General features: G+C 36.9%; 1 protein-coding gene across 17 annotated transcripts in view; it reads right to left on the minus strand.

The window, feature by feature from the left end:
- Positions 1 to 4,135: 4,135 nt before the first annotated feature.
- Positions 4,136 to 27,671, minus strand: part of ETV1 (ETS variant transcription factor 1) — a 96,760-nt gene continuing 73,224 nt past the window's right edge. For 14 of the 17 annotated variants that reach the window (XM_027102561.1, XM_027102560.1, XM_027102558.1 and 11 more), the window contains 5 exons: positions 23,118 to 23,186; positions 21,449 to 21,517; positions 17,789 to 17,958; positions 11,731 to 11,832; positions 4,136 to 6,883 (listed from right to left, as the gene is read on the minus strand). In XM_027102561.1, coding sequence (XP_026958362.1) covers positions 6,662 to 6,883; positions 11,731 to 11,832; positions 17,789 to 17,958; positions 21,449 to 21,517; positions 23,118 to 23,186 — 632 coding nt within the window. In that variant the 3' untranslated portion in view covers positions 4,136 to 6,661. The remainder of the gene's footprint in view (positions 6,884 to 11,730; positions 11,833 to 17,788; positions 17,959 to 21,448; positions 21,518 to 23,117; positions 23,187 to 27,671) is intronic. The other 3 variants (XM_027102563.1, XM_027102562.1, XM_027102554.1) reach the window with 1 other exon arrangement.

A 27,671-nucleotide genomic window follows, 5' to 3' on the forward strand; every position in this document is an offset into this window, starting at 1 on the left:
CGCCGCAACAAAAATCCCGCATGTGGCAGCTAAGACCCGACACAGCCAAAAAAATAAATAAGAAAATAAATAAATAAAAATTTTTAAAAATGTAATGCCACATGCATTATCTTATTTTCTCCCCATCTTTTTGTGCCATATTTGTTTTCTGTCAATTAAATTCACATTAAATTTTCTATAGGACAAATAGTTTTACTGGCTGTTCAGAAAATTTAAACGTACATAAGATGTCATAGTCCCCTCTAAAACAATGTGATAGTTTTTAAAAATTAAGATTTCTTTGGAAAATCGTTGCTGTGATTTCAGTTCTACTTTAAAAATTCATTTGTTGCTTCTTCTGAATCACATGACTTCAAATCTGCCATGCTTTAAAAGTTTTCTGGGCAATCTATTACTTTCAGAAGTCATGTCTAATAGCATAAGTCATGGGGGCAGTGTTTACAAGATTCTGAAGAAGTTGATCTGTCTCTTTGGGGATCATTAAGCTGTATCCTCCAGTGGAAAAACCAAAGTGATACTTCAATCATTTTGATTTCTAAATGCTTAAAGACTCAAAAAAAATTCATGTTATGATATTGCTATTGTTTAAGTAGTACTTGATTTCTTTTTCAGATTTTTCTATAAAGACTAATGAAAGATGTTTAAAGAAATACATTTTAAATAAGACTGTTTCAGCAAAATGTCACTGTTATATAATTTTTTTTTTTAGTAGCTAAGTTTTATTTTCTGCAGTAATAAACATTGAAGCATCCCACTCCTCAAGCTGCAGGGAAACAAAACAAGTGAACCAAGAGATACCAAGGGCCAGTAGAGGCAAAAAATTAAACCCAAATAACAAAGTGGCAATTACTCTACGTTTGAATTCCCTAAGCCTTCCCTAGTAGGGGACACAAGCTTAGGCCACAGCCCCCTTTCCTCCGCCTAGCCTTTGGGGAAGCAGGGGCCCAAAGCGCCGAATATTCCGAATCACCAGGAAGAGCTGATCCAGGAATGAGTTGATGGAAATCCGGAAGAGGACAAGGTCTTCAGCAGACCGTCTAATAGCCAGGGCACTGCCATTCACTGTATATTCCTTATGAATCATGCCTTGGTGGCATTAGGCATCTGGGATCAGAGACCTGCGGGGCATGTCTGCCCCCACCCCCAGGGGGGGTCGGAAAGGCACTGTGTGAACACCAGCAGTCCACTTCCAGGCCCTACAGCCGCGGGTGCTGCATCTCCACCATGTCCTAGGGCACGTGGTGCCAGCTCACCCTTGGGACCAGCGGCAGCTACTTCCATCCCTGCTCCTCTGCCAGGCCCACCCCGGCCTTCCGAGCCCCGGTGACCACCCTCGCCTCCAGGGCTACCTGAACTACTCTGGCGATCAGGAGTTCAAGAGCTTTGCTGACCAACTCCGCCCCCTGCCCCTACAGTGCTGTCCCCCGGGGCCTGCACGGCCGCCGCGTCCCTCTCTGAGCTGAGCAGAGACTTTTATACATTTTTAAGTTTTTTAAAATTTAAGTCAAGAAAGTAGCTAGGTCCACGTTACAAAAAAAAAAAAAAAAAAGCATCGTTTATGAATTTGCCTGTGATCACATGACATTTTGAACACAATGACATTCTGGTTTTGTCTTTAGCCTCAGCTTCTCCTCAAAGCCAATCAGTGATGGAAACACTAACATCTGTCAAGCATGCACCCTGGCTGGCACATGGGAGTCACTGAAATAATTTAGATAGTTCCTTTCCCAAAATTTCTTCCTGACATAGCTGCTGAACAGATTAAGTGAAACCATGTATTGAAAGAGATTAGAACACAGTACTAGAAAAATATTTATCAGGTGTCCTGGGACCTAAATTACCAGAAAAAGAATAACACGTGGGAAGTGACAGGAGGGCAAAACACTACTCAAGTACACTGGTCATAAATTAAATGATTAAAATGATTCAAAGCAAGTCAACATCTTAGATGATATTTATCAGTTTTACATGTGCCACCTCCCAGAGCGATCACAATAGTGCAATATTTTCAGCTTCTGGGCTTTTATTTTAGATTTAAATTTTGAGAATTTATTTGCTATGATCACATAAACTTCATGGAATGTTTTCTCAAACCGTAAGTATAATTTTAATATATCCAAGTGACTTAAAAATTTCTTCTCCATAGAAACATAATTTTAGGATGGAACTAAATAAGAATATTGGAGTCTATATGCAAAAAGAAAAAGAAAAAAAACAACCCTATCTTACATATGAGTTTACAAACCACAGCTATTCTATGAATACTTTTAATGGAACGTTCTAAAATCGTCAATATTTTTCAGTAAAGGCATCCACTACTCTGATCAAATTCTCCTCTTCTTAAACTACATCTTTCCATAAAATTTTTTTTTTAATAAATAAATCTTTCTAAAGAAGTCTCATATATTAAAAAAAGAAGAAAAAAAAAAAAGCTAAGTCTTAAAAGTATATACTAGTTGAGTTCTGAGTAAATTGAGCCGAATTCTTCAGTATCATGTCCAACACTGATATCTTATGGAAACTTGGCTTTGATGTAATTCTTCTCACAATTGCTCAATATGTTCATTTGCCTTCAACTTCCTTGTATTATTTTTACCCATCTTTATTTTTTTCTTACAATTCTATTTTTCCCCTTCCCCATATCAAACTGCAACTGGAAAATAGCTCACTCATTTCTTATTTTCAAATTTCAGGTTTTGTCTTTTGAGATACCAAGTAAGAAACATTCAAATGGTCTTCCCCTCTGTAATGTTTTGTCATTATACGCTCTGAAAATGCTACCTGATAGAACATTCATTTTAGAAGCACCTATGATCTGGCCAAATGCTAAGACATCTGGTAATAGATTTCTTTCCTTGTCATATAAACATAAGTTGACTCATATTTTAAAATTGCTCTTTTGAGTAACAAACATATTCTACATATCATTCTTTCTTAAACAGTAATAACTTGTAGATGTTAAGGCTGTAGAGTAACAACCCATACTAGCATCAAAAGAAATTTATATTAAAAAAATAATCTGACTTGGATAACATAATTAACTATGCTATAACTCTGTAATTATCACACTATATTTTTCTCTCATTACATAATTTTTACATGTGGGGGAATTAAATAATCTAAAAGCTCTATGTGATTATCAGATGCTTTAATGGAGTAGGTGAACTTTAACATAGAATGCTTTCATTACCTTTTATGCAGAGTAAAGTGAGACCATCTCAATGGTAAACAAAAATGTTCTTCAGTAATTTCTCACCCTAGATCCATCAATAAGAACATTTTTGTCCATAGGTAAGTCAATCAGTATTTTTAATACACAGTGTCTTCATCTGTGTGGTAAGCTGAATAAGAGCCACCCCTTTTCCTCCATAACCCCTTACCTGTGTCCTGATCCCTGTGAATGATAACTTACCTGGCAAAAGGGACGTCAAAGATGTGGTTAAGTTAAAGATCTTGAGGTGGGGAGATTATCCTGCGTTATCTGGGTAGACCCTAAATGTAATCACAGATATCCTTGTAAGAGATAGGCCGAGGAAGATTTGACTACAGTAGAGGAAAAAGAGATGTGACCACAGAAGCAGAGATTGGAGTAAGAAAGCCAGGAGCCAGGAGCCAGAAATGACAACAGCTTCTAAAAGTAGAAGTAAGGATGGGCTTCCTCCAGAAGGAACCAGCCCTACAGACACCTTGATTTTATCCCCTTTAGACTCATTTTGGACTTCTGATCTCTAGAACTAAAAGAGGATAAATTTGTGTTGCTTTAAGTTATTAAACTTGCGGTAATTTGTTATAAAATCTACAGGAAACTGATAAAAATCTATAAAAAGGAGTTTCAATTAAGTGACCCCCAAGAACTTTCTATAATTCGAGAAAACTGCTCTGCACTGTCAGCTGTGTGCATTTTTATTTTTAAGCATTTTTATAGGCATAATTTAAAGAAAATCATCTTTCATTAGTTATTGCAGAGGTGACATTCTTTGTTGTAATTAGTCTGTTGGGTATTAACATCAAAAGGCAGCAAACATGAGGGGAGATAATTCTTTTATTTTCCTTTACCAAGTTGAAGGAAAATGTTATGTTGTTGATTTCTATGTTTGAATAGCCAATTCAATTAGAAATTCAAAACACAAGAATCTTGCAGAAATCAGCTGCCAGATTTATTAATCTATCTGAAAATAAAAATACAACCAAACAAAAAGTAGAATAAGAACAGAACCAAAAAAAAAAAAATTTAGATACATTTCCCAAGAGTTTATAATGTAATGTCTTGAACCCTTCTGTATGAGAAATATACTTAATGTTGGCCAATTACTTACTTCATTCAGTGAGTTAGTACCATAAACAGCAAAATATATAATTTGTCCTTAAATATTATATAATCAATACCAATTCTTCCTTGATTCCTTAAAATAACTCATAGCCCAATTTTCTCACTGTCAAACTAGAAGTTTTAAAAGAATAAAAGAAAAAGAGAAAAAAAGAATACTCAATATAATTTTCACTTAGATCATATTTTAAGGACCCACTTTCAATTTCTCCTTCAATTTCTCCAAATGTGTCAATTCTCTTTCCAGTAAAACTTTAGCTGAATATTTTAAAATCTGTTTTTATTCTACATGCTGTAAATGGCCACATGAGCAAAGTGGGGGGGAAAAGTTCTGATTTTTAAGGCATATTTATTAGCCCATAATGGGCCTAATGCTATATAATGTAAATGTAGAACGAGCCTTGAAATCACAGGTTACATAGATGTGTTGAAATTAGAATTTTCTTTGTAGGATTAAATGTGAGTAGTATTGATTATGGTATGTGGGTTTCCCAATAACTGTTCAATTTAAAGACGTGAGTTGTGATCCATGTCATGTTGGAAAATGGGTAGCCAGGAGATCATCTTTCAACAATTTTTCCTGTGTTCATCATGAAAAGCTTTTATAAGTCGATTTTGGCTTTGTGTTTAGGACTTTTTTAAAATTTTGCTACTGACTCTTTAAAAATTTTTGTTCCTCTGGGATATTGATGGAGTGAACAAAATTCGTGTTTCTTGCTTGAATCATTTTAGCAAGCTCTTCAGAGATACTGTAACACCATTTACTTATGGTTTTGTTATACCCTGCTTTCAGTATTTTCTCCAAATGCAAAACAAAACCAAAACAAAAACCTTTGAAACTTTAAATCTTTAAATCTTCTTTCAAACAATCCAATCACATTTACACGAGTGTCCAAAACAAGATGATGGATAGTACCAGCGCCAGCACTATGTCATACAGCAACTTCCTCATATTCTTTGACAGTTTGTAAATAATTTTCCATTTCACCAAAAGTTACAAAATTTTCCACAGTTTCCCTTAGCAAGCTGAAGCTTACTCTTCATTTTGTCAATGTGCATAAAAGCTGCTTATAGCATAGCATGGCATAAGCTATTTTTTAAGCAATAAATGGTTCGAGTCATCTATTTTGTCCTGAAATGCTATCTGTAGTTAACTGCATTGCTTATAAATGGTCATAGTAAATTCAGCATGAAAGAGAATATTACAGAAAAGACAGCAGCAGAAGCATTAGCATTATCTAATATTTATATATGTTTCAACATAACACAGCAGTAAAAGGCTTAAATGCATATCAATGGGTACCATGTCTAAAAATTACTATAGTACCTATTTAGTGTATTGGATATTTTTCTTAAGGAGTGCTTGCTGTATCTAGAACAGCATATTATGTGATTTAGTACAGTTAATTCTTATTGATTAAATAATGTTTTTATGTACTGAAGGAAGCGAAAGGAGACAGATATTTTTTGCTTCATTGTGATCCCAGATTTACCATTTAAATGAAGATCTCAAAGGACCATGAAAAATATCATTATTTAACTGAAATGAGCTTCAAAGTACTTTAACAACAGTATGATTTGTATCTAAAGAGCAAGGTGGCACCAGATACGTATACTGCTACTGGCCTGTGACTCAGTTTGGAGCCAGAGTCCAAAATTGTGCCCCTCATTTACAGTCATGGTGATTACTCAACTTCAGAGAGAATTACCCATTTTATGGTTATCCTCTAAGAGTCATATATAAAGCAAAACGAAACAAAAAGCAGCAAATGCAATCTCTAGATACCTTTTTACAAGAGGTGCAAAAACAGTCATTTCTAACAATTAAACTGCCTTTTACAGTAGTTTTTTTTTTTTGTACACCTTGCAGAGACTCAGAAATGATAGGGGAAAATGCCCAAGGCAAATAGTCTCCAAGTGGATATTTACACAATGTGAATTAACTGTGTACTATAGACACCCAGAGGACATGAACATTTTCTAGGTTGTTATGAAATCAAATCAACATGATAGAGCTTCATCATACTTAAAACCTGTAGGACCCCATCCCAAGCCTAAGTAAAAAGTAATCCCCCAATCCCCCCCTCCCATTCACCCATTACCTTCCTGTTACACAGAATAAATGTTTAGATTACTCCCACCCACCCTCAAATAAAGTGCACAGTCCATGGTAGACCATAGAATAATGCAACAGGAAAAGCCCCTTTTTGTGTATTATTATTTAAAAATAAAATACAAACAACAAAAATCAGACAAAGATTGAAGAGAATTCAGAGATTCTCTGCATCTCGCAAAAGAGGAGAGGCGCGAGGAGGCCCTTGACTGTCACTTGTGTTAATACACGTAGCCTTCGTTATAGGGGTGAGGGTTGCAGCAGCCCCCTTCTGGCATATAGGCCATGCTCTCGTCAAAGTGGGACAGAGGCACCGTGTCCTCTTCGTTGATATGACGTTCCATGTCTGTCTTCAGCAGTGGGCGCTGATTATCTGGAAAGGCCATGGAGAAGAGGGCTTCTGGATCACATACAAATTTGTAGACGTATCTCTCTCCAGCCACCTAAGGGAAACACGGAAGAGAAATCCCATCCTTACGTGCAGTGCCGGATGGTAACTGGACTTAGTGTGGTGAGCATTTGGCAAGAGATACAAATATCCAATCGCTGCGTTGTACACCTGAAACTAATGTGAGGTTGTTATGTCAACTACATCTCAGCTTAAAAAAACCCAACAACTCATCTTCACCATCCCAGATTGGAAGGGCAGAGAAAGAAATAAACAAAAACATGATTTAATACTCCAGAAAGGATGAATAACAAAAGAAGAAGCAATGAACTATTAACAGATAGAAAAAAAATCCTCACTTTGTGTGATAAACTACGGTTCAATCGAGGGAAATGCAAAATGTTGACCTTGAGTAATAATTACATTCATTCCAGATATAGCTAGAAAGCTGAGCAGTTTGCTTGTTTTCATGTAAGTGTAAACTTACATTGCTATTTGGGGGAAAAAAAAAATCAATGATTTCATGCAGGCATCTTCACATTACAATGTTTTCCCCTCTGTCTGAAAAGGTAATATCTATAGTACTTATAAAATAAACAGGCCTTTAAAGTGTAGTGTCTCCCTCTTAACATTATATTTCTGAAACTGTAGAAAAACTAAACTTCCAAACCTTGGAAGAAAAATGTATTGTGTTCCTAATAAGACTAGACTAGTGATTCACTGATTCGCAGGGTGAACTGTTCTTTTTTTCTTTTTTTTTTCTTTTGCACCGTATATTCTCACCCGAAGAAAAAGATACATAGCCTTATTTAAACGAAAGACGGATCGAGATGTACCCAGCATTATCCTGGGTACATCACTTTTAAAAGTGAAAGCAAGATGCCTTAGACAGAAGGTAAGGATGTATATAAAGTGTCAAATTGAAGTAAGACGGTGTAAAAAAGTGAAAGGAATTTAAAATACACGATGCATAGGGAGGAAATGAAAAAAAGGAATGTGACAGCTGCCTGAAATAAAGGAGAAGTGGCGTAATTTGTAGGAAATAACATGTCCCAAACTTAAATTTTGAAGAGTAATGCTTCTCTAGGAAATTATAAACAATTGAGTGGAACAAATACAGCCCTGCCCCCGCTGCCATTAATAGACAATGCTGAGCTTCTCAAAAACCCACGGGGGGGTTGGGCAGGGCTGGAGTGGATGAATACAGTTCTTTGTATTAAGTTTGGCAGTAACTTTTTGTGTGTATGTAGAGTTCAGTAATTTTAGAAAGGTGCAAATTACTCAACTCCTCTGCTACTTGCTGTGTGACGTGGGGGTATGGTGAGTTCATAGTTTATAAACTATCTGTGCATGTTTGGGAAGAAAAAAAAAATTACGAAAGAGCACTGCTGTTCTGGACTCAGATTTAGAATGTTTTCTGCCCTGGATTTTTTTTACCCTGTAAGAGGAATCAATTTAGAGAATTCAAATACTCTGAATATCCTTAGGCTTGAAAACAGCCAAGACTTAGTTTTTATGAATTTGGACATGTTTCTTAAACTGCCCCCAGTTCCCCTTTTTTTTTGTGAAATGGAGTCAGGAATGGCTTCTTGGAAAGCCTGTTGCAAGACTAAGATGGAAGTCTCTAGCACAGGGCATGGCAAACAGAGGAGTCTGGCATAAATTTATTCACTTTAGTCCTTTATAAAAAGGAAATTAAGTTCGTAAAGGTGAAATGGTGGAACTGCCATAAAAGTAAAAATAGACCATATCAGAAACAAAGCTTAACTATACTAAATCCTTGTTTCCCGTGTTTCTTTGTTCAAAGCACTTTGAGAATAAAAATAAAATAAATGGCCTGCATACCTCAGAGCATTCAATAACCTGCTTTGTTTTGTCTGCAGCTGCTGAGAAGGAGGCATTTGCTTTAGGACACTGGAAGTTTTTTTGTACAACCTGTTGCTATTGGTTATAATTAGAAATGATTCAATAAATCACTGTGGGGAATTAAAATGTATAATATGCCATCAAGATTATAAAACCTCTTAAGGACTCTGCCTTGACTCACTGTTTTATTTTCCTTACAGTAAACATATTTAGGGCTACTACCATAATTACTGGACTATGTTAAATGCCACAAAGTTTAGAACAAGGGCTGATAACCAACCAAGGGACAGAACGTCTTCTGTTATTCAGTTATAATATGGAAAATGCTATACATTCAGTATACACAAACTGCAATGCTTAGATAGATAAAACATGAATTTTGAAAGACTAGCTATTTAAATTATGTGTTAACTTTTAAAGTTTCAGAAGTGATACAGGGATATTGGAAGAAAATTTTAAATTACAGATTAAGCCAAAAGAAATAATAATCTGATTATATCAACCAGAAATAACCAATGCTTAAATGTTTGTATATACTTTTCCCATCATTTCTAAATTTTGAAATTCATACATGTACTGTCTATAAGGTATAATGATCATTACTTCATTTCTTATTTCTTTCATAACTACTAAAATAATCAGGGTTTCTTTGATGTTTAGATCCACTTGGGTTTTATTTTATCCTCTAATCTTTCCGTTTTATTTTCTTTTACATACACCACATACACACAGAGTTTTAAGTTCATGAACAAGCGTGGTCAGATAAACACTTTCCCCATACATTAAAATATATAATTCTACATCAGAGTTTTCTTTTTTTAAAGGACTGCATCATTTTCCTCTGAATGACTATACTAGAACTTACTTAACCATTATGTTAACAGGTAAAGATAAGATGGCAGGACATTCTAAAAAGAGTGAAGCAATGAGAGTCACAGGTGTGTCAGAAAGTGGCAAGTAGAACGGCTCAACACGTGGAAGGAAGAATAAGTATATGTACGTCTGTAAAAATTGTCCAAAGTCTTGATTGTTGTGCTAGTTATAAGCAGACTTCAACTTTTGCATTTTCCACCTTTAAACGACCTGGTTTTCCTTATATCATATGCAATACCCCAAAAGGCCTGTGATGTACAACATTTTGCTCTCCTATATTAGCTGACAAATAAATAGTTGCTAATAGTTTCCTTTGGCAATTACAGCCTAATAGAAAAAACGTGAGGAGCCACAACATTTTTTCTTTGTTTTTTCAACATCTATGCTGTCATTTGACTATTTGATAGCATCTTGCCTTATTAATTTATTAAAGTAAGAGGTAAATAAATAGGATATGTGATAACTGTATAAATAAATAGGAACATGGAAGTGGTGGTATCAGTAATAAGCATAAGTTTGAACCCCTTTGAGAATATTTAAGACCAGACATGTCATCCTGAAGATACCCCCTCAAATACTGTGTCTAAAACCTGAGGTATGATTGGACATTTTACGATACTTTTTAGCTCTCTGTGACTGCTCCATTTAGTAAGGGACTTACTGGTCAAGACACACAAGCTAGATATGCCTTGGATTCAGGGTGTGAGATGCATTCACAGCTACCATTTGTTGAAGACTTTTGCGCCAGGTACAATGCAAGTGTCTCAAGCACATAATTTCATTTAATAATCACAGCAGCTTCACGAGGTAAGAATACCACTGCTTAGTAGCAGAAGAATCTGTTCAAAAAAGGTGATCTAATGAGAAGGTAGCATGCAAACCAAAGTCATGACTGCCTTTTGTGTAACACTGCCCAGGGGACCTGCAGAGCACCTACTGTGCCAGCCCACTTGATGTGCCCAATTAGGAAGATGGTGATGAAAACGAAAAGAATGGGATGTATGTGAAAGGGGTTGGCTGCAAATGGGAGTGGTGGATGAGAGGAAGGGAGGAATTAAAAAGGACTCCAGGGTTGAGATGGAGAAGACAGAGCAGATAGTAACTGGTTTTACATTTTGAAGGAGAGATTCAGGGAAATAGGAAGCAATTAAGAATCTAATTCAGCCTTATCTTTTAAGGATCTTCCAAGTTCTAACTTCCAGGCTGGCCAGCTCCAGAGCACAGATTCCCTTTGGTCTAGAAAACTCAATGATGCTGTTTCCCTGTCTTCTAGTAAGTTTCATGGATCAACTGGTCTAGTTTTTCTTGGCAGAACCATAAAACTATGCCACAATCTGTGATATACGCCTGTGTCCCCCCAAATGAACAAAGGATGCATAATAAAACTATAATGTAATATTCACGATGAATAACTCCTAAACGTTGTTCACAGTCAAGACTATTAGATCGAATATGCATGCAAGGCTTAAGGATGTAACAATAACAAATACCCAAATGTTTTATCTTTATTTATTCATTTATTCATTACCTTCTTCAAAAATTTTATATTTTGTTCTAGGTGTAATTCATTTGTTTTATCTCACACCTTTTAAAAAAGCTACCTGGAAATATTAAGAGATACTCATTTGAAATAAAATAAATTTAACTTCATTATACCAATGAAATAAGATCAAATACTTATTTTTAATCAACGGTTTAAGATGTTAAGCTGTCAAGTAATGAAATCAGCCATGAAAAAATGTTTTTCAGAATGAGAACAAGCAGTGTTCTGAATGTTTTAAGAACCAGAACAAGAGGGAAAAGGTAACAATTCAGTTAGTATTCAAAATTATATACTTGTGGAGAATGTAGCAAAATATCAATGACTTCTGGGGATATATGCTTGCCATATTCGTACGAAAACAACATTTTTTCTACCAAACACAGGAAAGTGGGGACTTCCAGAAAGTCTACTACTTTGTATATGATATTATTACACATTTGTCTATAATGCCCATGCATTTATAAACAGAAAGGCTTGTAATAGCAAAACAAACAGCTAAGCATAGGTTAAAGTGGGCGAAAACCTTGCTTCAGCAGTGTAATGATATGTGGCTTTAAAGTATGACATGCAGATGAATGTGCAACATTTCAATGAATTTTAATGCTGTATTAGCTGCTCACCTTTTGCATGATTCCTTTCTCATAATAATAGCGGAGTGAACGGCTAAGTTTATCATAGTTCATAGCTGGCCTGTTTTTCTGAATGCCCCAACGCCGGGCCACCTGCCACCAAAACAGAATTACATTGTAGTGTTAAGTATAAACTTATCAACATATCTCATAAAAATTAGTTAATTCATTAATTACTCCCAAACGCTCTAAAACACATCCAAATCAAAAACATAAGTAAAGACACAAAAGCTATCATGATCTGCATATCCTGCGTCCTGGTTTGCTTTTTAAACCAGGCCTTCAGTGATCACCCTGGAGCCGAGGCATGCTTCGCATTCTGAGGTACCCTGTTTTTTCCTTCTTATTTTTTCTTTTCAGATAAAATCTATAGATCAAGAGTGGCTTCGTGATCTCTTTGTAAAGGTGTTTTTGAGGTTATGATAAACCAAAGGAAAATAGATATCCTGCATGACGCTGAATAAAAGAGGGAACAAGTGGCACAGTGTGTACAGCAGAGGAAACAGTATACCAATTAGTAAGCTGAACTGCAAATAATTTTTATTGCCTGAAGCAGCATCAGGATAAAATTGTAGCCAATACTACACTGGGGAATTAAGCGTTCATTTAAAGAACAGTAATCAGATGCTAAAAATAAGAAGGTCACCGTGTATATGAGTCCACAGACAAAAATCTCTAAAGCACAATATCCACTTTTGTTGTTTAGTGAACAATCTCCGAGCTTCAACAGAGCTTCAGCAAAACCTCCTTCCTCAACATATCTGTATCCCCTACCTCACCACTACCCTGGCTACATGCAGAACAGGGTGGCCTGCTTCTATGACCCCAGCTAAAGTCACCTTCGCATTAATTTCCACTCTTGCTTCATCTGAGCAGAAATTGCAGCTGCCATGCATACCTAGGTAACCCTGAGACACCATTTTTAAATAGGGTTAGAGTTTTCCTTCATGTTCACAGAATTCCAAGTTGTTGCTACGTGTAATATACTAAAACAGAATGCTTTGCAAAGAGATCATTCTGTCTCTCTCTACTTCATTAGCAGTAACCTTTCTCCAGAGTTTTTTTTTTTCTCTTTTAAAAACACTGATCCTTGCTATTTTCTCTCTCACTAATTTCTACTTCCTGAATGAAGATACAATGTAATTTGGTCACATATATCAGTATAATTTTTTAAGAGCAGAGAGATGTAATGTCACAGGGACGTGACTATATATCAAAACAGAGTCACTGTGACAGGTACATCTTAAAGTTCCAAAGACAAACTTCGTTTTAATGTAAATGTTCTAAGCAATAGCAAAATGGGCTGATGGCAATAAGAAGTGAAAGCAATAATTTCTAAATAAAATGTCTTCTAAAAGGCTAACAATGGACGTCAGTGAATCTTTAATAGACATGACAACTGAACAGCCTGCGAACCTGGAGGGGATGTGAAAATAAATTATTAGTATCTCCTGAAATTGAACAACAATTTCTGAACACTTATGCATTTGTAAATGATACTTTTCTAGAGGCTCACCAGGAGGCACCTAGAAAGTAAAATACGTGCAACAAACTTCAAGACAACACAGTGGAAGTCTTTGGGGAGAGAAAGATGTTTTTTTAATACCATAAGCAGAGTTTGACTTTTATGATGCCAGTTAATTCTCAGCACCATGGGTATCAGTAGACATTTTAAAACAATCAAATTTATTCTTCTTTTTTCTTGCGGTATGCGCACCTCTCACTGTTGTGGCCTCTCCCGTTGCAGAGCACAGGCTCTGGACGTGCAGGCTCCGCGGCCATGGCTCAGGGGCCCAGCCGCTCCGCGGCATGTGGGATCCTCCCAGACCGGGGCATGAACCCGTGTCCCCTGCATCGGCAGGCGGACTCCCAACCACTGCGCCAACAGGGAAGCCCCCAAATTTATTCTTAGAGCTGTTTCAATATCACATTCATTATAAAGTTGAGGGAAATGTATACTCATATGCCTGAGAGATGCAGACAAGTTGTGCAAGATGAAGGAATAAGATACAGAAATCTGTTGTACAGCACTGTTCCTATAGTTAATGATACTGGATTGAACGCATAAAAATTTGATAAGAAGATAGATCCCATGTTGTGTTCCTATCATGATAAAAATTTTTTAAAAGATTGCAACTTAAAATGAACAGATAACGTAAATAATTTCCAGGATAGGTTAGACCATCCAACAACTAAGAAAGTCCACTCAGCCCTCACATATGACCCCATCAATCACCACTATATCTGGCGCCACTAAAAGCCAAGGTACCAAATGTAAAACAGATAGCTAGTGGGAAGCAGCTGCATAGCACAGGGAGATCAGCTCGGTGCTTTGTGACCACCTAGAGGGGTGGGATAGGGAGGGTGGGAGGGAGACGCAAGAGGGAGGAGATATGGGGATATATGTATACATATAGCTGATTCACTTTGTCATACAGCAGAAACTGACACACCATTGTAAAACAATTATACTACAATAAAGATGTTAAAAAAAAAAAGCCAAGGAACCATTTTCAACATGGAGTGGGTACGATGATGGCAATACTTCCAGTAAATTCCTTTTAATACTCTTTCAAAAGAAAACTTTGGATGTTAATGAGGAGAGTGAAAAGATCTCTATAGCACTCTAGCATTTACCCTTATCACCAAATGAATTAAACAGGAAAATGCAATCGTTCAATTATTATTCAATTTATTTTTAAAATCACGCTTGAATATGCAACAGTAAACCTAGAAATCACAATCAGGCCCTGGCTATCAGACTTCTCGATAACTCTTCCAGCTCAACAAGCTTGCATATTAGCAGAAGACTTCTACTCTGCCTCCTACAGATGCTTCACTATGTCAATAACTGTTCCCTGGAACAATTCCCCAGAACCCATGATTAATTAAAAAATAACATCTCGTTATCTCGAATATCTCAAAAAGAGATGTTAAAGATTATGTGCTTGCTAAAAGTTATCCAAACACACTGAGCAGATAGTCAGCCACAAGACTGCAGTCTCACTCAGTATCATTTGAAACTGCAAGAGGAAATACAAAAAGCGGAACTCATGAGTAATTCCAACAAGGATGGCTTCAGAGCCACCTTTCATGAGCTGTGCTGTCACAGACCCTCAATTAACTGCTGTGTAGTTGAAAGAAGAGGGTGACCGTGGGCCACAGAGACGAAAGAAATTTCGCAAACATTTTCCAAAGAAGAAATTTAAACATAAGCAGCACAGTCATTGCCTGATGGAAGCAATTGTAGCAGTGAGCAATGCAGCAACCAGAAATGGAATGTTTCATTTTGAACAAAGGGCCTTAGGAGACATTGAGCGCTTATTGCACAATTGCCAGGGAGTTAGGCTGACTCTGAATTCCCCTGTCCTTTTTTACTTTCTGAGTCTGATACAGAAAAGGTGTCTAAATGTTGGTTTGTTGTATGGAACAGAAATAATTGTATTCCTTCCCGGCATTTAAAAAAAAAAAAATCACAGAAATTCACAATTTGATGTAACTTAATGGTCCCCTGGTCAAGTCTCCTATTCTACTTGTTCAAACATGATCAGCTTAAAAATCAACAATTGCTATATAAAGAACTTAATCACGTGTGCCTAAGTATTTTTACACTTCTGAGTGGATCGATAATCACAGACATAATTCAGTCATTTCCCCCATCTTAACAGATAGATGGCAAAAATAAAAATTCTGTTTCTGCTCACTTATTTTAACCACAGATGGACGGAAGTAATTGATATAAATCCCTGTTGAATGTCCTCAGTTCTAGCATGAAGCAACTCTTGCAGAGATTATTAACATCTTTCACGAGGTGAAGAGCACACATTCCCATCATGTTAAAGGGCTTTCAAATTACTTTACGTTAAGTGTTTCTAGTCTCAATTTTTAGTGCTTCACATTTTTGCGGTTCTTTCACTTATTTAAGTACACCTACATAAAAAATGAATTTCTTTTGACAGCCAAATTAAGTTTTAGATGCAGTACAAAATTCAAACACCCAAACATTTAGCCTATACTCAATTGAATTTCTGATTTAACTTGAGCCCTCAAATGCTACCAGGGTATTGATGTAACCCGGAGTACACTTAATTGTACTAACCATCTCCTCTGATTTCATACTTTATTTAATACATACTCGAATCGGATAATCTCTTAAATCTTAATAAGTAATGTCACCTTATCTTCTGGAAATCAAATTAGGACACGTTATCTGATTATGATTAAATACATGGTCTCATAGAGCAGAAAATGCAAGATGTATAGGCCCATTAGCCTAGTCTAGGTTGTAGATGTCTAGTCTACGTGAAACTAATCACTTTGAATTAAAAAATAGCTGGATATCTCTCTCTGAATTTTTCGACTTCTCTGAGGTGTTTAGATCCTATAGCCAATATGATCAGTCATAGGCATGTTAGCTAAAAGTCTTCCATTGCTTTCTCAGCTAATGTAAACTGAAGTCAATTTTAACAGCAGCAGAAAAAGCATCTTTGATAAGACACAAACATTTCATATAAAAGTCACCTTTCGGGCTTCCCTGGTGGCGCAGTGGTTGAGAATCCGCCTGCTAATGCAGGGGACACGGGTTCGAGCCCTGGTCCGGGAAGATCCCACATGCCGCGGAGCAACTAGGCCCGTGAGCCACAACTACTGAGCCTGCACGTCTGGAGCCTGTGCTCCACAACGAGAGAGGCCGCGATAGTGAGAGGCCCGCACACCGCGATGAAGAGTGGCCCCCGCTTGCCACAACTAGAGAAAGCCCTCGCACAAAAATGAAGACGCAACACAGCAAAAATAAATTAATTCATTAATAAACTCCTACCCACAACATTTTTTTTAAAAAAAAAAAAAAAAAAAAAAAGTCACCTTTCTTTTGAGATCCAAAATGCTATTCGGTAGGTTATGTTGTAATAATAATAGTAGGCTTGGGACTTCCCCGGTGGTCCAGTGGTAAGGAATCTGCCTGCCAATGAAGGGGACACGGGTTTGATCCCTGGTTGGGGAACTAAGATCCCACATGCCGTGGGGCAACTAAGCCCGTGTGCCACAACTATTGAGCTCACGCACCTCAACGAGAAAGAGAAATCCTGCATGCCACAACTAGAGAGAAACCCGAGCACGGCAACGAAGAGACCGCCCCGTAATGAAAAGATCCTGCATGACTCAGATCCCATGGGCCGCAACCAAAAAAAGAAAAAAAAAAAAAAAAAATAGTAGGCTTAAGCCTAAAGTTAGTCCTGGGCAGAATAAAAATTGAACTGAGAGGTTTTTCAGGAAAACACTCCATTGATATGTGCATGGGGGAGGGTTTGAGGAAGTAAGACAGCTGAACAGAATGAAAGGTGTTCCATTTACTGTATTCTCTCTATCCAGAGTCTTCTTAGGTATGGTGACATTTTAAACTTTATTCCTACCTTCCAAAGGAAGGTACACAGCCCAGCTGATTCAAAACAGATGTCACCAATAATCAAAGGGAAACAATGGTTGTACAGGTCTGTGTCTCCTAAGAAACACTTAAGGAGTAAGAATTTCCCACTGTGGCCCTTGTGTGCCTTTACTGCCCACAGCTACGTCTCCCCTACACCCTCTTACACATGACTTTGTTCTCTAAATGTTCCTCTCTAACCCTCTTGACAAGAATCAAGACTGTCCAAATAATAACTGCTAATTCTCAAGAACAATTCCTCCATACCCAAAACTAGTTGAACTTTGATAGACATCTCTCTTCCTCAAAGACCATCAAACGTGCCCAACTTAGATGCACCTTTAAAGACTTCCCAAGCCCTGCTCTCTTGAATAAAGGATTATGCTAACAATCCGGTTGATTTCCTTCAATTCCTGTAGGATGGTATGCAACTGGAAAAAGCCTGCAACATATTCATGTCTTATTTTAAATACATTCCTGCTTTTTTTTTTTTGGCCCACCTTTTAATTCACAATGTTTCCCTATAGTTTTAAAATTAAAAAATACTTCTTTGGCATATTAATCAAGTCTATGTTTCCTTATATTAGAACACATCTGATCTTCCTAACTAGAATCTACTAAACTCACCTCTTCAGGCTCAATCAATTTAAATTCCATGCCTCTCCCAGTCCAGGCAATGAAATGGGAATTGGAAGGGTCGTCCAGAAGTGCTACCAAAAACTGCCAGAGCTGAAGTGATCCCCGCCGCTGGTACGTGGGTCCTTCCCGATACATTCCTGGCTCTTGCTTTATATCTCCTAAATTAAGAACATTTTAAGTTTCTATGATTAGCCATGATATTTACATAAAATTTATATTAAATCAATCACTGAAATGGTTACACCACAACCAACTTAAGGGTTTCTATGAAATATACTGTTACCGTTAAATAGGGATTTAAAATAGGTAAAAGGGTGAATATAACCCAGGAATCTACAAACTTACACACAACTGTATATATAGAGGTCACTATAAACGCACAAAGGCCAGAATAAATCCATGGAGGTCATTTACTTATAAAAATGCTGTATAACTTTTTTTTCTTTAGATACTATTTTAAAAACTGTAGTATCCGATCATACTTCTTGCCTTCATTGTTAATGCTATTACTTACTGTTCTAAGTAACAATGCAGAGGGAGTAATCAATTTTAAGCTCTGTGCATTTTATTTGCGCAAATTAAATTCTGCAATTTGTAAATACCTCATTGACCTGCACATGACAAACTAGTGAAAATTTTAATGCAAATACTTCAAAGCAAAGTTAATAGCATCTTAGACTCTGTGAGTTAAGCAAAAACTAGGACAATGTCATGGGTAATTCAGGGCATACTGGATTACCGGTATACCATCTTTCTTCCACACCTTCACTGGCACTCTGCTTTCTCAACTGGCAGCAAATGAAAATTCTCTCATTTTTCCTTGTCTCTTGTTTGTATTGCACTTATTTGAGTTTAGCTTGCTATTCTTTTTCTAAAAGTCCAATTTTATAATGTTTATACACACACAAAAAAGAATACACCAGAGTTTTCTGTTATCTATATTTTTAAACAAGAAAGGTTTGTTTGTGCTACATTTATTTGTTATTCATACAAAGTGTAAAAAACGCTATTAAATAGATTACAGCAGCAAAGGTGTTAGTTTCCAATTCTTTGGAATATCTGGCCAGATATTTTGATTTTACCAAAAAAACAAACAAACCAAAAAAAAAAAACACAACTCAGTTTCATGACTACTGATTATTTACTTCTATCTCCAGCAAATTGTCCCAAAAATATGTGGAATTAGTCACATTGGGGATTGAATGTCTAGGGCCCTACAAGCATATCACTATTAATGCATGAATTTCTCTCCTGCACTAAAGAAACAATTCAGACAGAATATATTCGAGCCGATCTTCTGACATTAAGTGTGAATTATAAACCAGACCAAATCACGAGCTTTTTAAAAATTTCCTTTGGTCAAGAGACAGAAATACACCTCTTAAAATAATTACAGAAAGAACACTTAAAAAACCTAAACCAGGGCTTCCCTGGGGGCGCAGTGGTTGAGAGTCCGCCTGCCGATGCAGGGGACACGGGTTCATCCCCGGTCCGGGAGGATCTCACATGCCGCAGAGCGGCTGGGCCCATGAGCCATGGCCGCTGAGCCTGCACGTCCGGAGCCTGTGCCTGTGCTCCGCGACGGGAGAGGCCACAACAGTGAGAGGCCCGCGTACCGCAAAAGAAAAACCTAAACCAAAATAAAATTATTCACTCAACAGCTGCTAAAAATCATTATGTTGTTTTGGTCTAAGCTATAAAATATAGAAGTGTCTCTTCATACTGATTTCAATGACGGGTTTATTTATCTCCGTTTTTCCTTCTGAGATTTAGAAATTTTCATGGGGGTAACTGAGCAATTATGCAGACAGAGTGAAACACTGTCAGATTCAGATTTTCTAACCTTTAGATTGCTTCTGCCTATAAATGTGACTGACCATACTGGCCTTGTACAATGAAAAAATAACCCTTTGTTCTTCTTTCTTCTTGGTCTCTATTCCTTATAAAATGTAAGTCCAATACTATCTTCCCAAAAATATTTTCTTAGTATAAAATTGAGGAGTATTTCAAAGCCAAAGGGAAAATATAATCAAGACAGTTAGCTTCCCCAAACATGTAAGTGACTTAGACTTTGCCCTGTTAGATTATATCATAATCCTGTCTACAGTTTTGAGCTATTTTCCTTCCTTACGTGCCCATACTAATTATCGCAATTTCTTAAAATGTTAAGCTCACTAAGCATGAAATAAACTGATGAAGGTCATGCCAAAAAGTAGACTTTATGCTTTATCTCAAGAGAAAAAGCTGGACTTTAAGGATGTTGATGCTCTGCGAATGATGCCAAAGAAAATAACACAGCTCACACCTCTGAAACTCAAAGGTTAAAAGTAACATCTATTATAGAGTAAGGCTGAAAAAGTGATCCCTATTGGAGTTTAACCCTGTGACCTTGGCATGCATTTAGCGATGTAAAGGGAGGCTAAGGAAACAGATCTTCCCAAGACTTACATCACCCCTTCTGAAACGTCTACGTGTAGTGAAAGCCTGGGGAACACAGTAGACTTCAAGCAACTAATTAGAGACTGCGAAGCAATCTGCACATACACTTTGCTGTTTAAATAATGACAATTAAAAACTCCTGAGAGCTACCAGGCCATTACAGCCATGATCCCTAAAGTTTGTGCAATCAGCTAATCAGAGGGCCCCTGCTTGTTTCCTGTTAAACAATCAAAGCAGGAAATATGGAGACCGCTCTGAAGAACCACTAAGTCAATCAACTGTTCACTTTTTACCCAAGCCTCTGTGTAGACGCTGACTGCTGCCACCTTTGTCAAGAAAAGAAGATTCTAACTTGACACCCCTTTCTAACGTGTGTGTGGGGGGTGATATTTTCATTTTCATTGCCACAGCAAGTGATATTAAAAGAGTGATGCAGGGCTTCCCTGGTGGCGCAGTGGTTGAGAGTCCACCTGCCGATGCAGGGGACATGGGTTTGGGCCCCGGTCCGGGAAGATCCCACATGCCGCGGAGCGGCTGGGCCCGTGAGCCATGGCCGCTGAGCCTGCGTGTCCGGAGCCTGTGCTCCGCAACGGGAGAGGCCACAACAGTGAGAGGCCCGCGTGCGGCAAAAAAAAAAAAAAAGAGTGATGCTTTCCTAACTCCATCTGAAGCAATTACAAAGTAATGTCACATTAGTAATGAACATCTTCCCAGGGGAAAAACAAAAAAGGAGGACTCACAATCACTAACTAAATGGGCAGCTGTATTGTTCCTGTGTTCCATAATGCATGTTTTCGTGAACAATAAAAGGCAAGAGCCTGCATTAGTCATCCATGCATCCACAGCAGCACGCTTTCTCCTCTGCTTTGTTAATTACGGGATCAGCTCTCAGTAGATCTCAAGCAACAAGCTACATGTCCTCAGCCGGGCAATGGAAAGGGCCCCCTTACTCTACATAAAGCCCAGCAAGAATGACACTCTGTCTAACTCTAAAAATGGGATCTCTCATAGGACAAAAGGAAAAAGCTTCTTAATGGGCAAAGGAAAGGGAATTTATAAGAGGCAAAGTTTAGCGAGACTTGAGTGCATCGTAAGTGACGGGCATAAAGATCGTTAAGTAGCGATGTTGACTGCTTTCAGGAGAGGCGAAGGTGATCTCTCCTCGCCCTCTTACAGAAATCAAAACTTGATACACAATGAAAAACCTACCATCGAATTTCTCTGGGACAACACAGGTGTCATCATAAAACTGCCTGGGGCCCTTTTCAAACATGCAGCCTGTGGGGGGAAATGAAATACATTTACTCATGACAGAAATAACACTCACAAATAAATCAAAATATAACCATTAACGCAAAAACGGAGGTAGAAAAGGACTCTTCTACTTTTCCACTCCGTGACCTTGGACCCATTATTTAACCTCTGTGCCTCAGTCTCCTCATCTATAAAATGGGAATGATAACAAAGCATCTACCTTATAGGGTTGTTGTGAGGATTACATGATTTAATTTAATATATGCAACCTTAGAACACTGCCTAGCACATGGTAATACATGAGAGTTAGCAATTTATATTATTACTAACCAAAGCATAGAGCTTACGTAAACACTGGCAAACCTGGGATGTACAACGTATCGTTTCCTTTTCCATTTTCTTCCAAGTTTTGTTATTCAACCAGATGAGAGGGAAATCAGAGTGAATTACTGCCATGTACCTTGCATTATGACCCTGAGGAACTGAAACAGGTACGGTTTACCCCCTTACTTCTTTGCAGAAATATTTTAGCTAGGTTAACTTTCTCATGTTTTCATCTTCAATAGCCAAGGCAGTTAAAAAAAACTTTCCTTTTTTGCTGTAACATAACTAAGTCCACAGGAAAAATGCAAAATAAATTGACAGCTTTTCACAATCATTTTCTCCCCCAAATATCCTTGACTGTGGGACCTTCATTTAATTGCTGTTATCTTTCATCACCAGGAAGAAATTTCCCATAGTTTAGTCACAGTTTTATTTCTCAAAAGTATTGGTCTCTGTGGTAGGTACATAATATTAAAAATAGCAACAATAATTATATTGCATTTGTGCAAAATTTTGGGCCTCTTATTTTCTGGATTTACCATCTCATAATACTACCCTTTAAACATGGGGATTTACTTCTATTAATGTTATTTAAACAAAACAACCAATGCTGGCCTCAACCTAGAAGGATGGATCTAAGTCATTCACTGAAGATACATAGTGTTGACATCAAGGACCATGCACATAATTCCGGAAATACTTTAAAGGGGAGTCTATCCAGATAAAATCATTTTCATTCATTACTTTGCAGGTATCATGCCCATTAGAACAAAACTTTCCCCCCAGGGTTACCATAACACATCCACAACAGAAAACTCCTTTTCTAAGTCTCTTCTGTGAAAGTCCATTCTGAACAATTACTTGTCCCAAAATGTAAAATCTAGGCTATTTAAAGGTGAATGTATTTAAATCAACGGTGCTTTATTTCAAAACAGTGACTTAGGTCTCTAAAGCAAAACTGAAAATTCCTAAAAGATACACTTCAGTAGAAAGCAGTAAGGTAAGGTGATCTTATAAAAGCACACGTTCTCTTTCAAAAGGATGTGGTTGCTGGCAAAAAAGAACAGAGAAGTCCACTTTTCAGCTGTTTATATGCACATGACTCATGTTAACAACCAAATATAAGAGATCATGACCTGAAAAATCTTCCTTTTACTTTAGAAAGAAAAGTTTTAAAATAATGGTTTAGTGGACATAAGTGATTTTTCCCCATGTAATATAATGATAATCTGACAGCATCCTTAGGATGTCCAATTATGTTGACAGGTATTTACAAGAATTTCAATAGTGGAAAACTTAACTTCTGTTCTGCTGGGATGAGCCAGGAAGCCTTCTTGCCTCATATAAATGGAGTGGCAGCTAGGCACTTCTGCAAGAGGAAACAACAGCGGTCAAAGATGTCTGGAGCTGCAAATGTGCTGTTATCAGTGGACAGAGTGCAGAAAGGAAAAGTAACAGAAACTGACACGAGTCTCTTGAGGGGAACTTGTCAACACATAGTTAACATTTCAGGCAGGGCCCACACAAGAAACTTAAGGATGAGAAGCATACCATGGTGGATACTGATTCTCCTGAACAGGCAGGTGAATTCAAAGTTTTACCCACACCAACCTTCATAAAGTAAAGGTGGCTTTACTAGCAACCCTGCATAAATGTGACTGTGTCCTCAAACAGTGTCATGACTTAAAAAATATTTCAGGACATGTATGGAATAACTTTGTATACTCGATGTCATCCAAAGCAAAGATCAATAAAAGACTCATTCACAGTTTATTTCATGAACACTGGCTAGAAATTATTATGAGAAGACGAAATTGTTATATCTCTTAAAATTACTCCAGCCTAGTAAGGTGACTGCTCTTTTTTCTTCAGATAGAAACAAGACTGGCTTTTCATTTTGTTAAGCCCACAGGTCAGATTCAAATCCAGTGAGGCTATAAAAGAGAAATCCAACAACTTTTTAGCAAACACCATTGTTACCTTAAGAGTGAGGCCTTGCCTGTGTGACCCAGTTAACTCATCCCTGAGAAAATAAACTTGGTTAATGGTTAAACTTGAGTCATAGTGATGGTTGTGTATCTAATGTGTTTAGTAGCTTTAGATATGGGGAAAAGGAAAGATATATAGATTAAGAGACAAAAGATTAAAATTCAAGTCCTTCATTTACTACTAATAAAGCTACATGACTTTAGATAAGCCATTTTGTGTCTAAGTTTATATAAAACAAAGGGTTGGGTGAGATGTTATCTGAGTCTGTTATCGTCCCTAGTTATTTAACTCTGAATATAGAAGTTCACTCACATAACCAGAGGTCTATTCATGGTGAAGAGAGTGTAGTTTCAACCTCAAGACCCTCTACTTGCAAGAGCCCTACTGAAATCCTATGCCTAATTTTGTATATGTCATTTCCTTTTCCTTTTCTTTCAGAGGGTTCCCCAAATTTTATAAGTTTTAGGTACCAAAAACCTGGGCCCAACCCTACATATAACATATATAGGTTCCACAGGAATATATACACATGTGATTAAGTTGATTCTATCTTCTGTATGTATTACTTAAGTTTTTAAAACAACATGTACAAAACTAAATGTATAAAATATATATGACAAGTGTGCTATTTAATATAAGAATATATCTTCCTTTCCACCACTCGTAGTAAGTACTTAACTTCTGAACAAGTAATAACATTTAAATGAATGGGAATCCAAAGGCCCTTATCTCTCTTTAACTATCCATCTATAGACTTTCATGCTGTAATAGATAATGAGCACTGTTTAGCCCAGATGTCATTCTTTCTTGGTCTGGAATGTTCCATTTTTAAAGTCTACCTGATGTTCTAAAATTTTTTCTAGTGATAAATATCAACCAAAATATGAGATATTATTTCACAGAAAAAAGCTTATCTTATGTGGTTTTAGTCAAAAATAGCTTAATGGCGATCCCTAATAGCAGTAATATTGAAAAGTATGTGGCAATCAATAGCTTACAAGCCGAAAATAGTGTAAAACTCATTTTCAAACACTTTATTACATTGTGCCTTCTTTATATAAAGTATTATGTAGTATATAATTCTGACCCTACAGGGTTAAACCGTGCTTCCTGATATCAGTGCTTACAATAGGGTTGCAGTGGAGTTGATCTTCTGGGTTAACAAATGATTAGCAATGCATTTTATCCCAACTCTTTAACCAATGGTACTTCAAATTAATTTTTCATGTTATTTTGATTTATTACCAAGGCGTAAGTTCCCTCAGGCAGCTGGGCCTGGAAAGGAGAGTGTTAATGACTCTGCCATCAGCTCCGCAGCTGCTTAGAGGCAAGCATTTTGTTGTACCAATGTTGACACCCTGCCACAAAATACTTTTACTGACTGCTGCCCAGCTGGAGTGTGGCTGTAAAAACAGCTGGCTGGCTCTGGAGGCAGCTAGGAAATGTATAGGTTAAACTCTATTATATATTTAGCGTGACTAAATGTAGTTTCCTCCCCAAAGGGGGAGAAAAAGCGGAAGAAAGAAAATGCAAGCGTTTCTGAGAAACCCACTATTCAAAGTTGAAGGGTCGGCTTATAAAAGTGCCCTAACATCATATGAAATAATCATAATCCTGGAAAACTAGACATTTGACATCAAAGATAGGATTCGATGGATAATTTCACTAATACTAGTGTCTATTGAACTAGCTGATTTATTGGTTTCTGTTGTACTTACTCTGTAATATTATTCATAAATTCTACTTATTATTCTATGACATTTAAAGTATACTGATTTAAAATTCGTCGTAAATTAATGACATAAAATACGGCTAATGCCGCAGCCTCCATTACGTTTCCAAAGGCTCAACTTGTGGCCTAAGTTCTAAACAAAAAAGCACTGAACGGCAATTTAGAAAAAAATGCATACATGAGAATATATCTGTGATTATGCCAGTTCTTAATACTATTGATTACACCCCAGAGTAAATAAAATTAACATCTAGCTCTTGAAATTGAGACACTTGGTCAGCATCGTTTAAGTCCAGTCTATCTTTAAAATCGGTGCCCTCTGTATGGTCCAGAGAAGCCTGAAAAAAATATGGCTAAGAGAAGCTTACTCCCCTAAAGTAACGAAAGTCATGTTATCCTAAAGCGATATCAGTTAATTTATGACCATCCGAGTGGGTCAGACTCTAATCAAATTGTAGAAACATTTCCAAAGTGATTATTCAATCAAATGACTAACATGGTTAATTAGGAGCCATAAACGTTGCTCTGAAGTTCATCAAAGTAATGACTTGCCCAGAAAAATTACTGCTAATTAAATTGCCTGCTGCTTTCATTTCTACCTTATCTAATAAAAAATCCAACCAATGAAGTTTGGCATTACATTTTAACTTTTGCTAAATGCTCAACTCAGATCCAAACTAGCTAAGTGGCGACTTCAAAGGGAAATGTTTTGTAGCAGGGAATGGAGGCATTTCATACGTATTCGTTTACGTTTATCCATGAAATAAAACTTACATAATTCAGTGACAATAATAAGCTGCAGTTTATCCTGTTCACAAACATTAAGATGAGAGCATATTTACACTGTCTTAATATGCATCCATGATTATAATCTTAGGATCATTAGTCAGCAGTGATTACAAACGTTCACCTTGTCATCTAAGAGACCTGGTTTTGAATCTCAGGTCTGATATTTTATGGGAGTATAACATTTTGTTAATTATTTAACACCTCTTAACTCTCAACCTCCACATCTGTAAAATGGGAATAACAGTGATTTCCTTCAAAGGGTTTTTGGAAGACCATATGGAGTAAGCCATGGGCAACATTCTGCCCACTTTCTGCTAACACTCAGGATTCAATATAAGGTACTTATTATTAACAGAATCTACTTTTAAGTGAACCTCACAAGTATTTAAACAGTGTGAATCACCGTACTTAAAACTAGAAATAATTACATATCAAAATTATTTTTGTAACTTAATTTGCTATTCTTAAATCATGTATCTATTGAGATGGTTGACATTGCTTATTCGTGTACTTATTCAGTAATATTCTTCATAAATCTATTAACCTATGATATTTAAAATATATTGATTTTAAATTCACTATAAATTTATAAGGTTTAAGTGAGAAGCTCTATTATATTTTCAAAATATTTGGAGGTACCTCTTTTGAGCTTCTTTTTACAGTATTACTCCCTGATATTTGATGCTAAATGGCTTTAGTCTAAAAAGTTTTAAATTCAATCTGTAAATTGAATTATGTATATTTAATTTAGGGTAAAGGATTGTTTTTTATTATTTGGAAACTTATGGATCAAAGAGCTCTTCAGCATGACCTTAGGATGGGGCCAAATCAGCTTGCAGAAACTAAACTGCCTATAATTTGTCACAGATGAGTTCATGGTGATGAAAGCTGATCTAATATGCTGCAAAAATTCAAAGCAGCAAAGCACTGTTGTCATTTTAATGCGCTAGTCATAGTCACTGTGGCGGAAGTTAAGAAGAAGTAAACTAACACACTAAACTACCTGATTTGATTAGTCTTCACCTTTAGTAACGCAGTTAAAATTTCCTTTAAATTAAGATAAGCAAGTATGAAACTAAAAAGCTGTTTCTTGACTTGCATTTTAAAACTGTATTGGGAAACATAATACTGATTTGGGAAGCTTTACCAAAGGTCTGCCCACAAAGTGCAGTTTTGAAGTTGCTAGGCACTTTTCTGATTTGCATATGCGTTGCCCCATAGTACAGGATGAAGTTTCTTCTTCAGGTCATGGTTTGCCTAAAGTTTCTAGGAGCTGTAACAGGCCGGATCAGAGAGAAACTATTTGCCACAGTTGTATGAGACATCCCTATGATTTGTTGAAAT

The sequence above is a fragment of the Aethalodelphis obliquidens genome, unplaced genomic scaffold (genome assembly GCF_003676395.1).
Source record: "Aethalodelphis obliquidens isolate GAN/ISIS:26980383/991018 unplaced genomic scaffold, ASM367639v1 scaffold5, whole genome shotgun sequence".
NCBI classification, from domain to species: domain Eukaryota; kingdom Metazoa; phylum Chordata; class Mammalia; order Artiodactyla; family Delphinidae; genus Aethalodelphis; species Aethalodelphis obliquidens.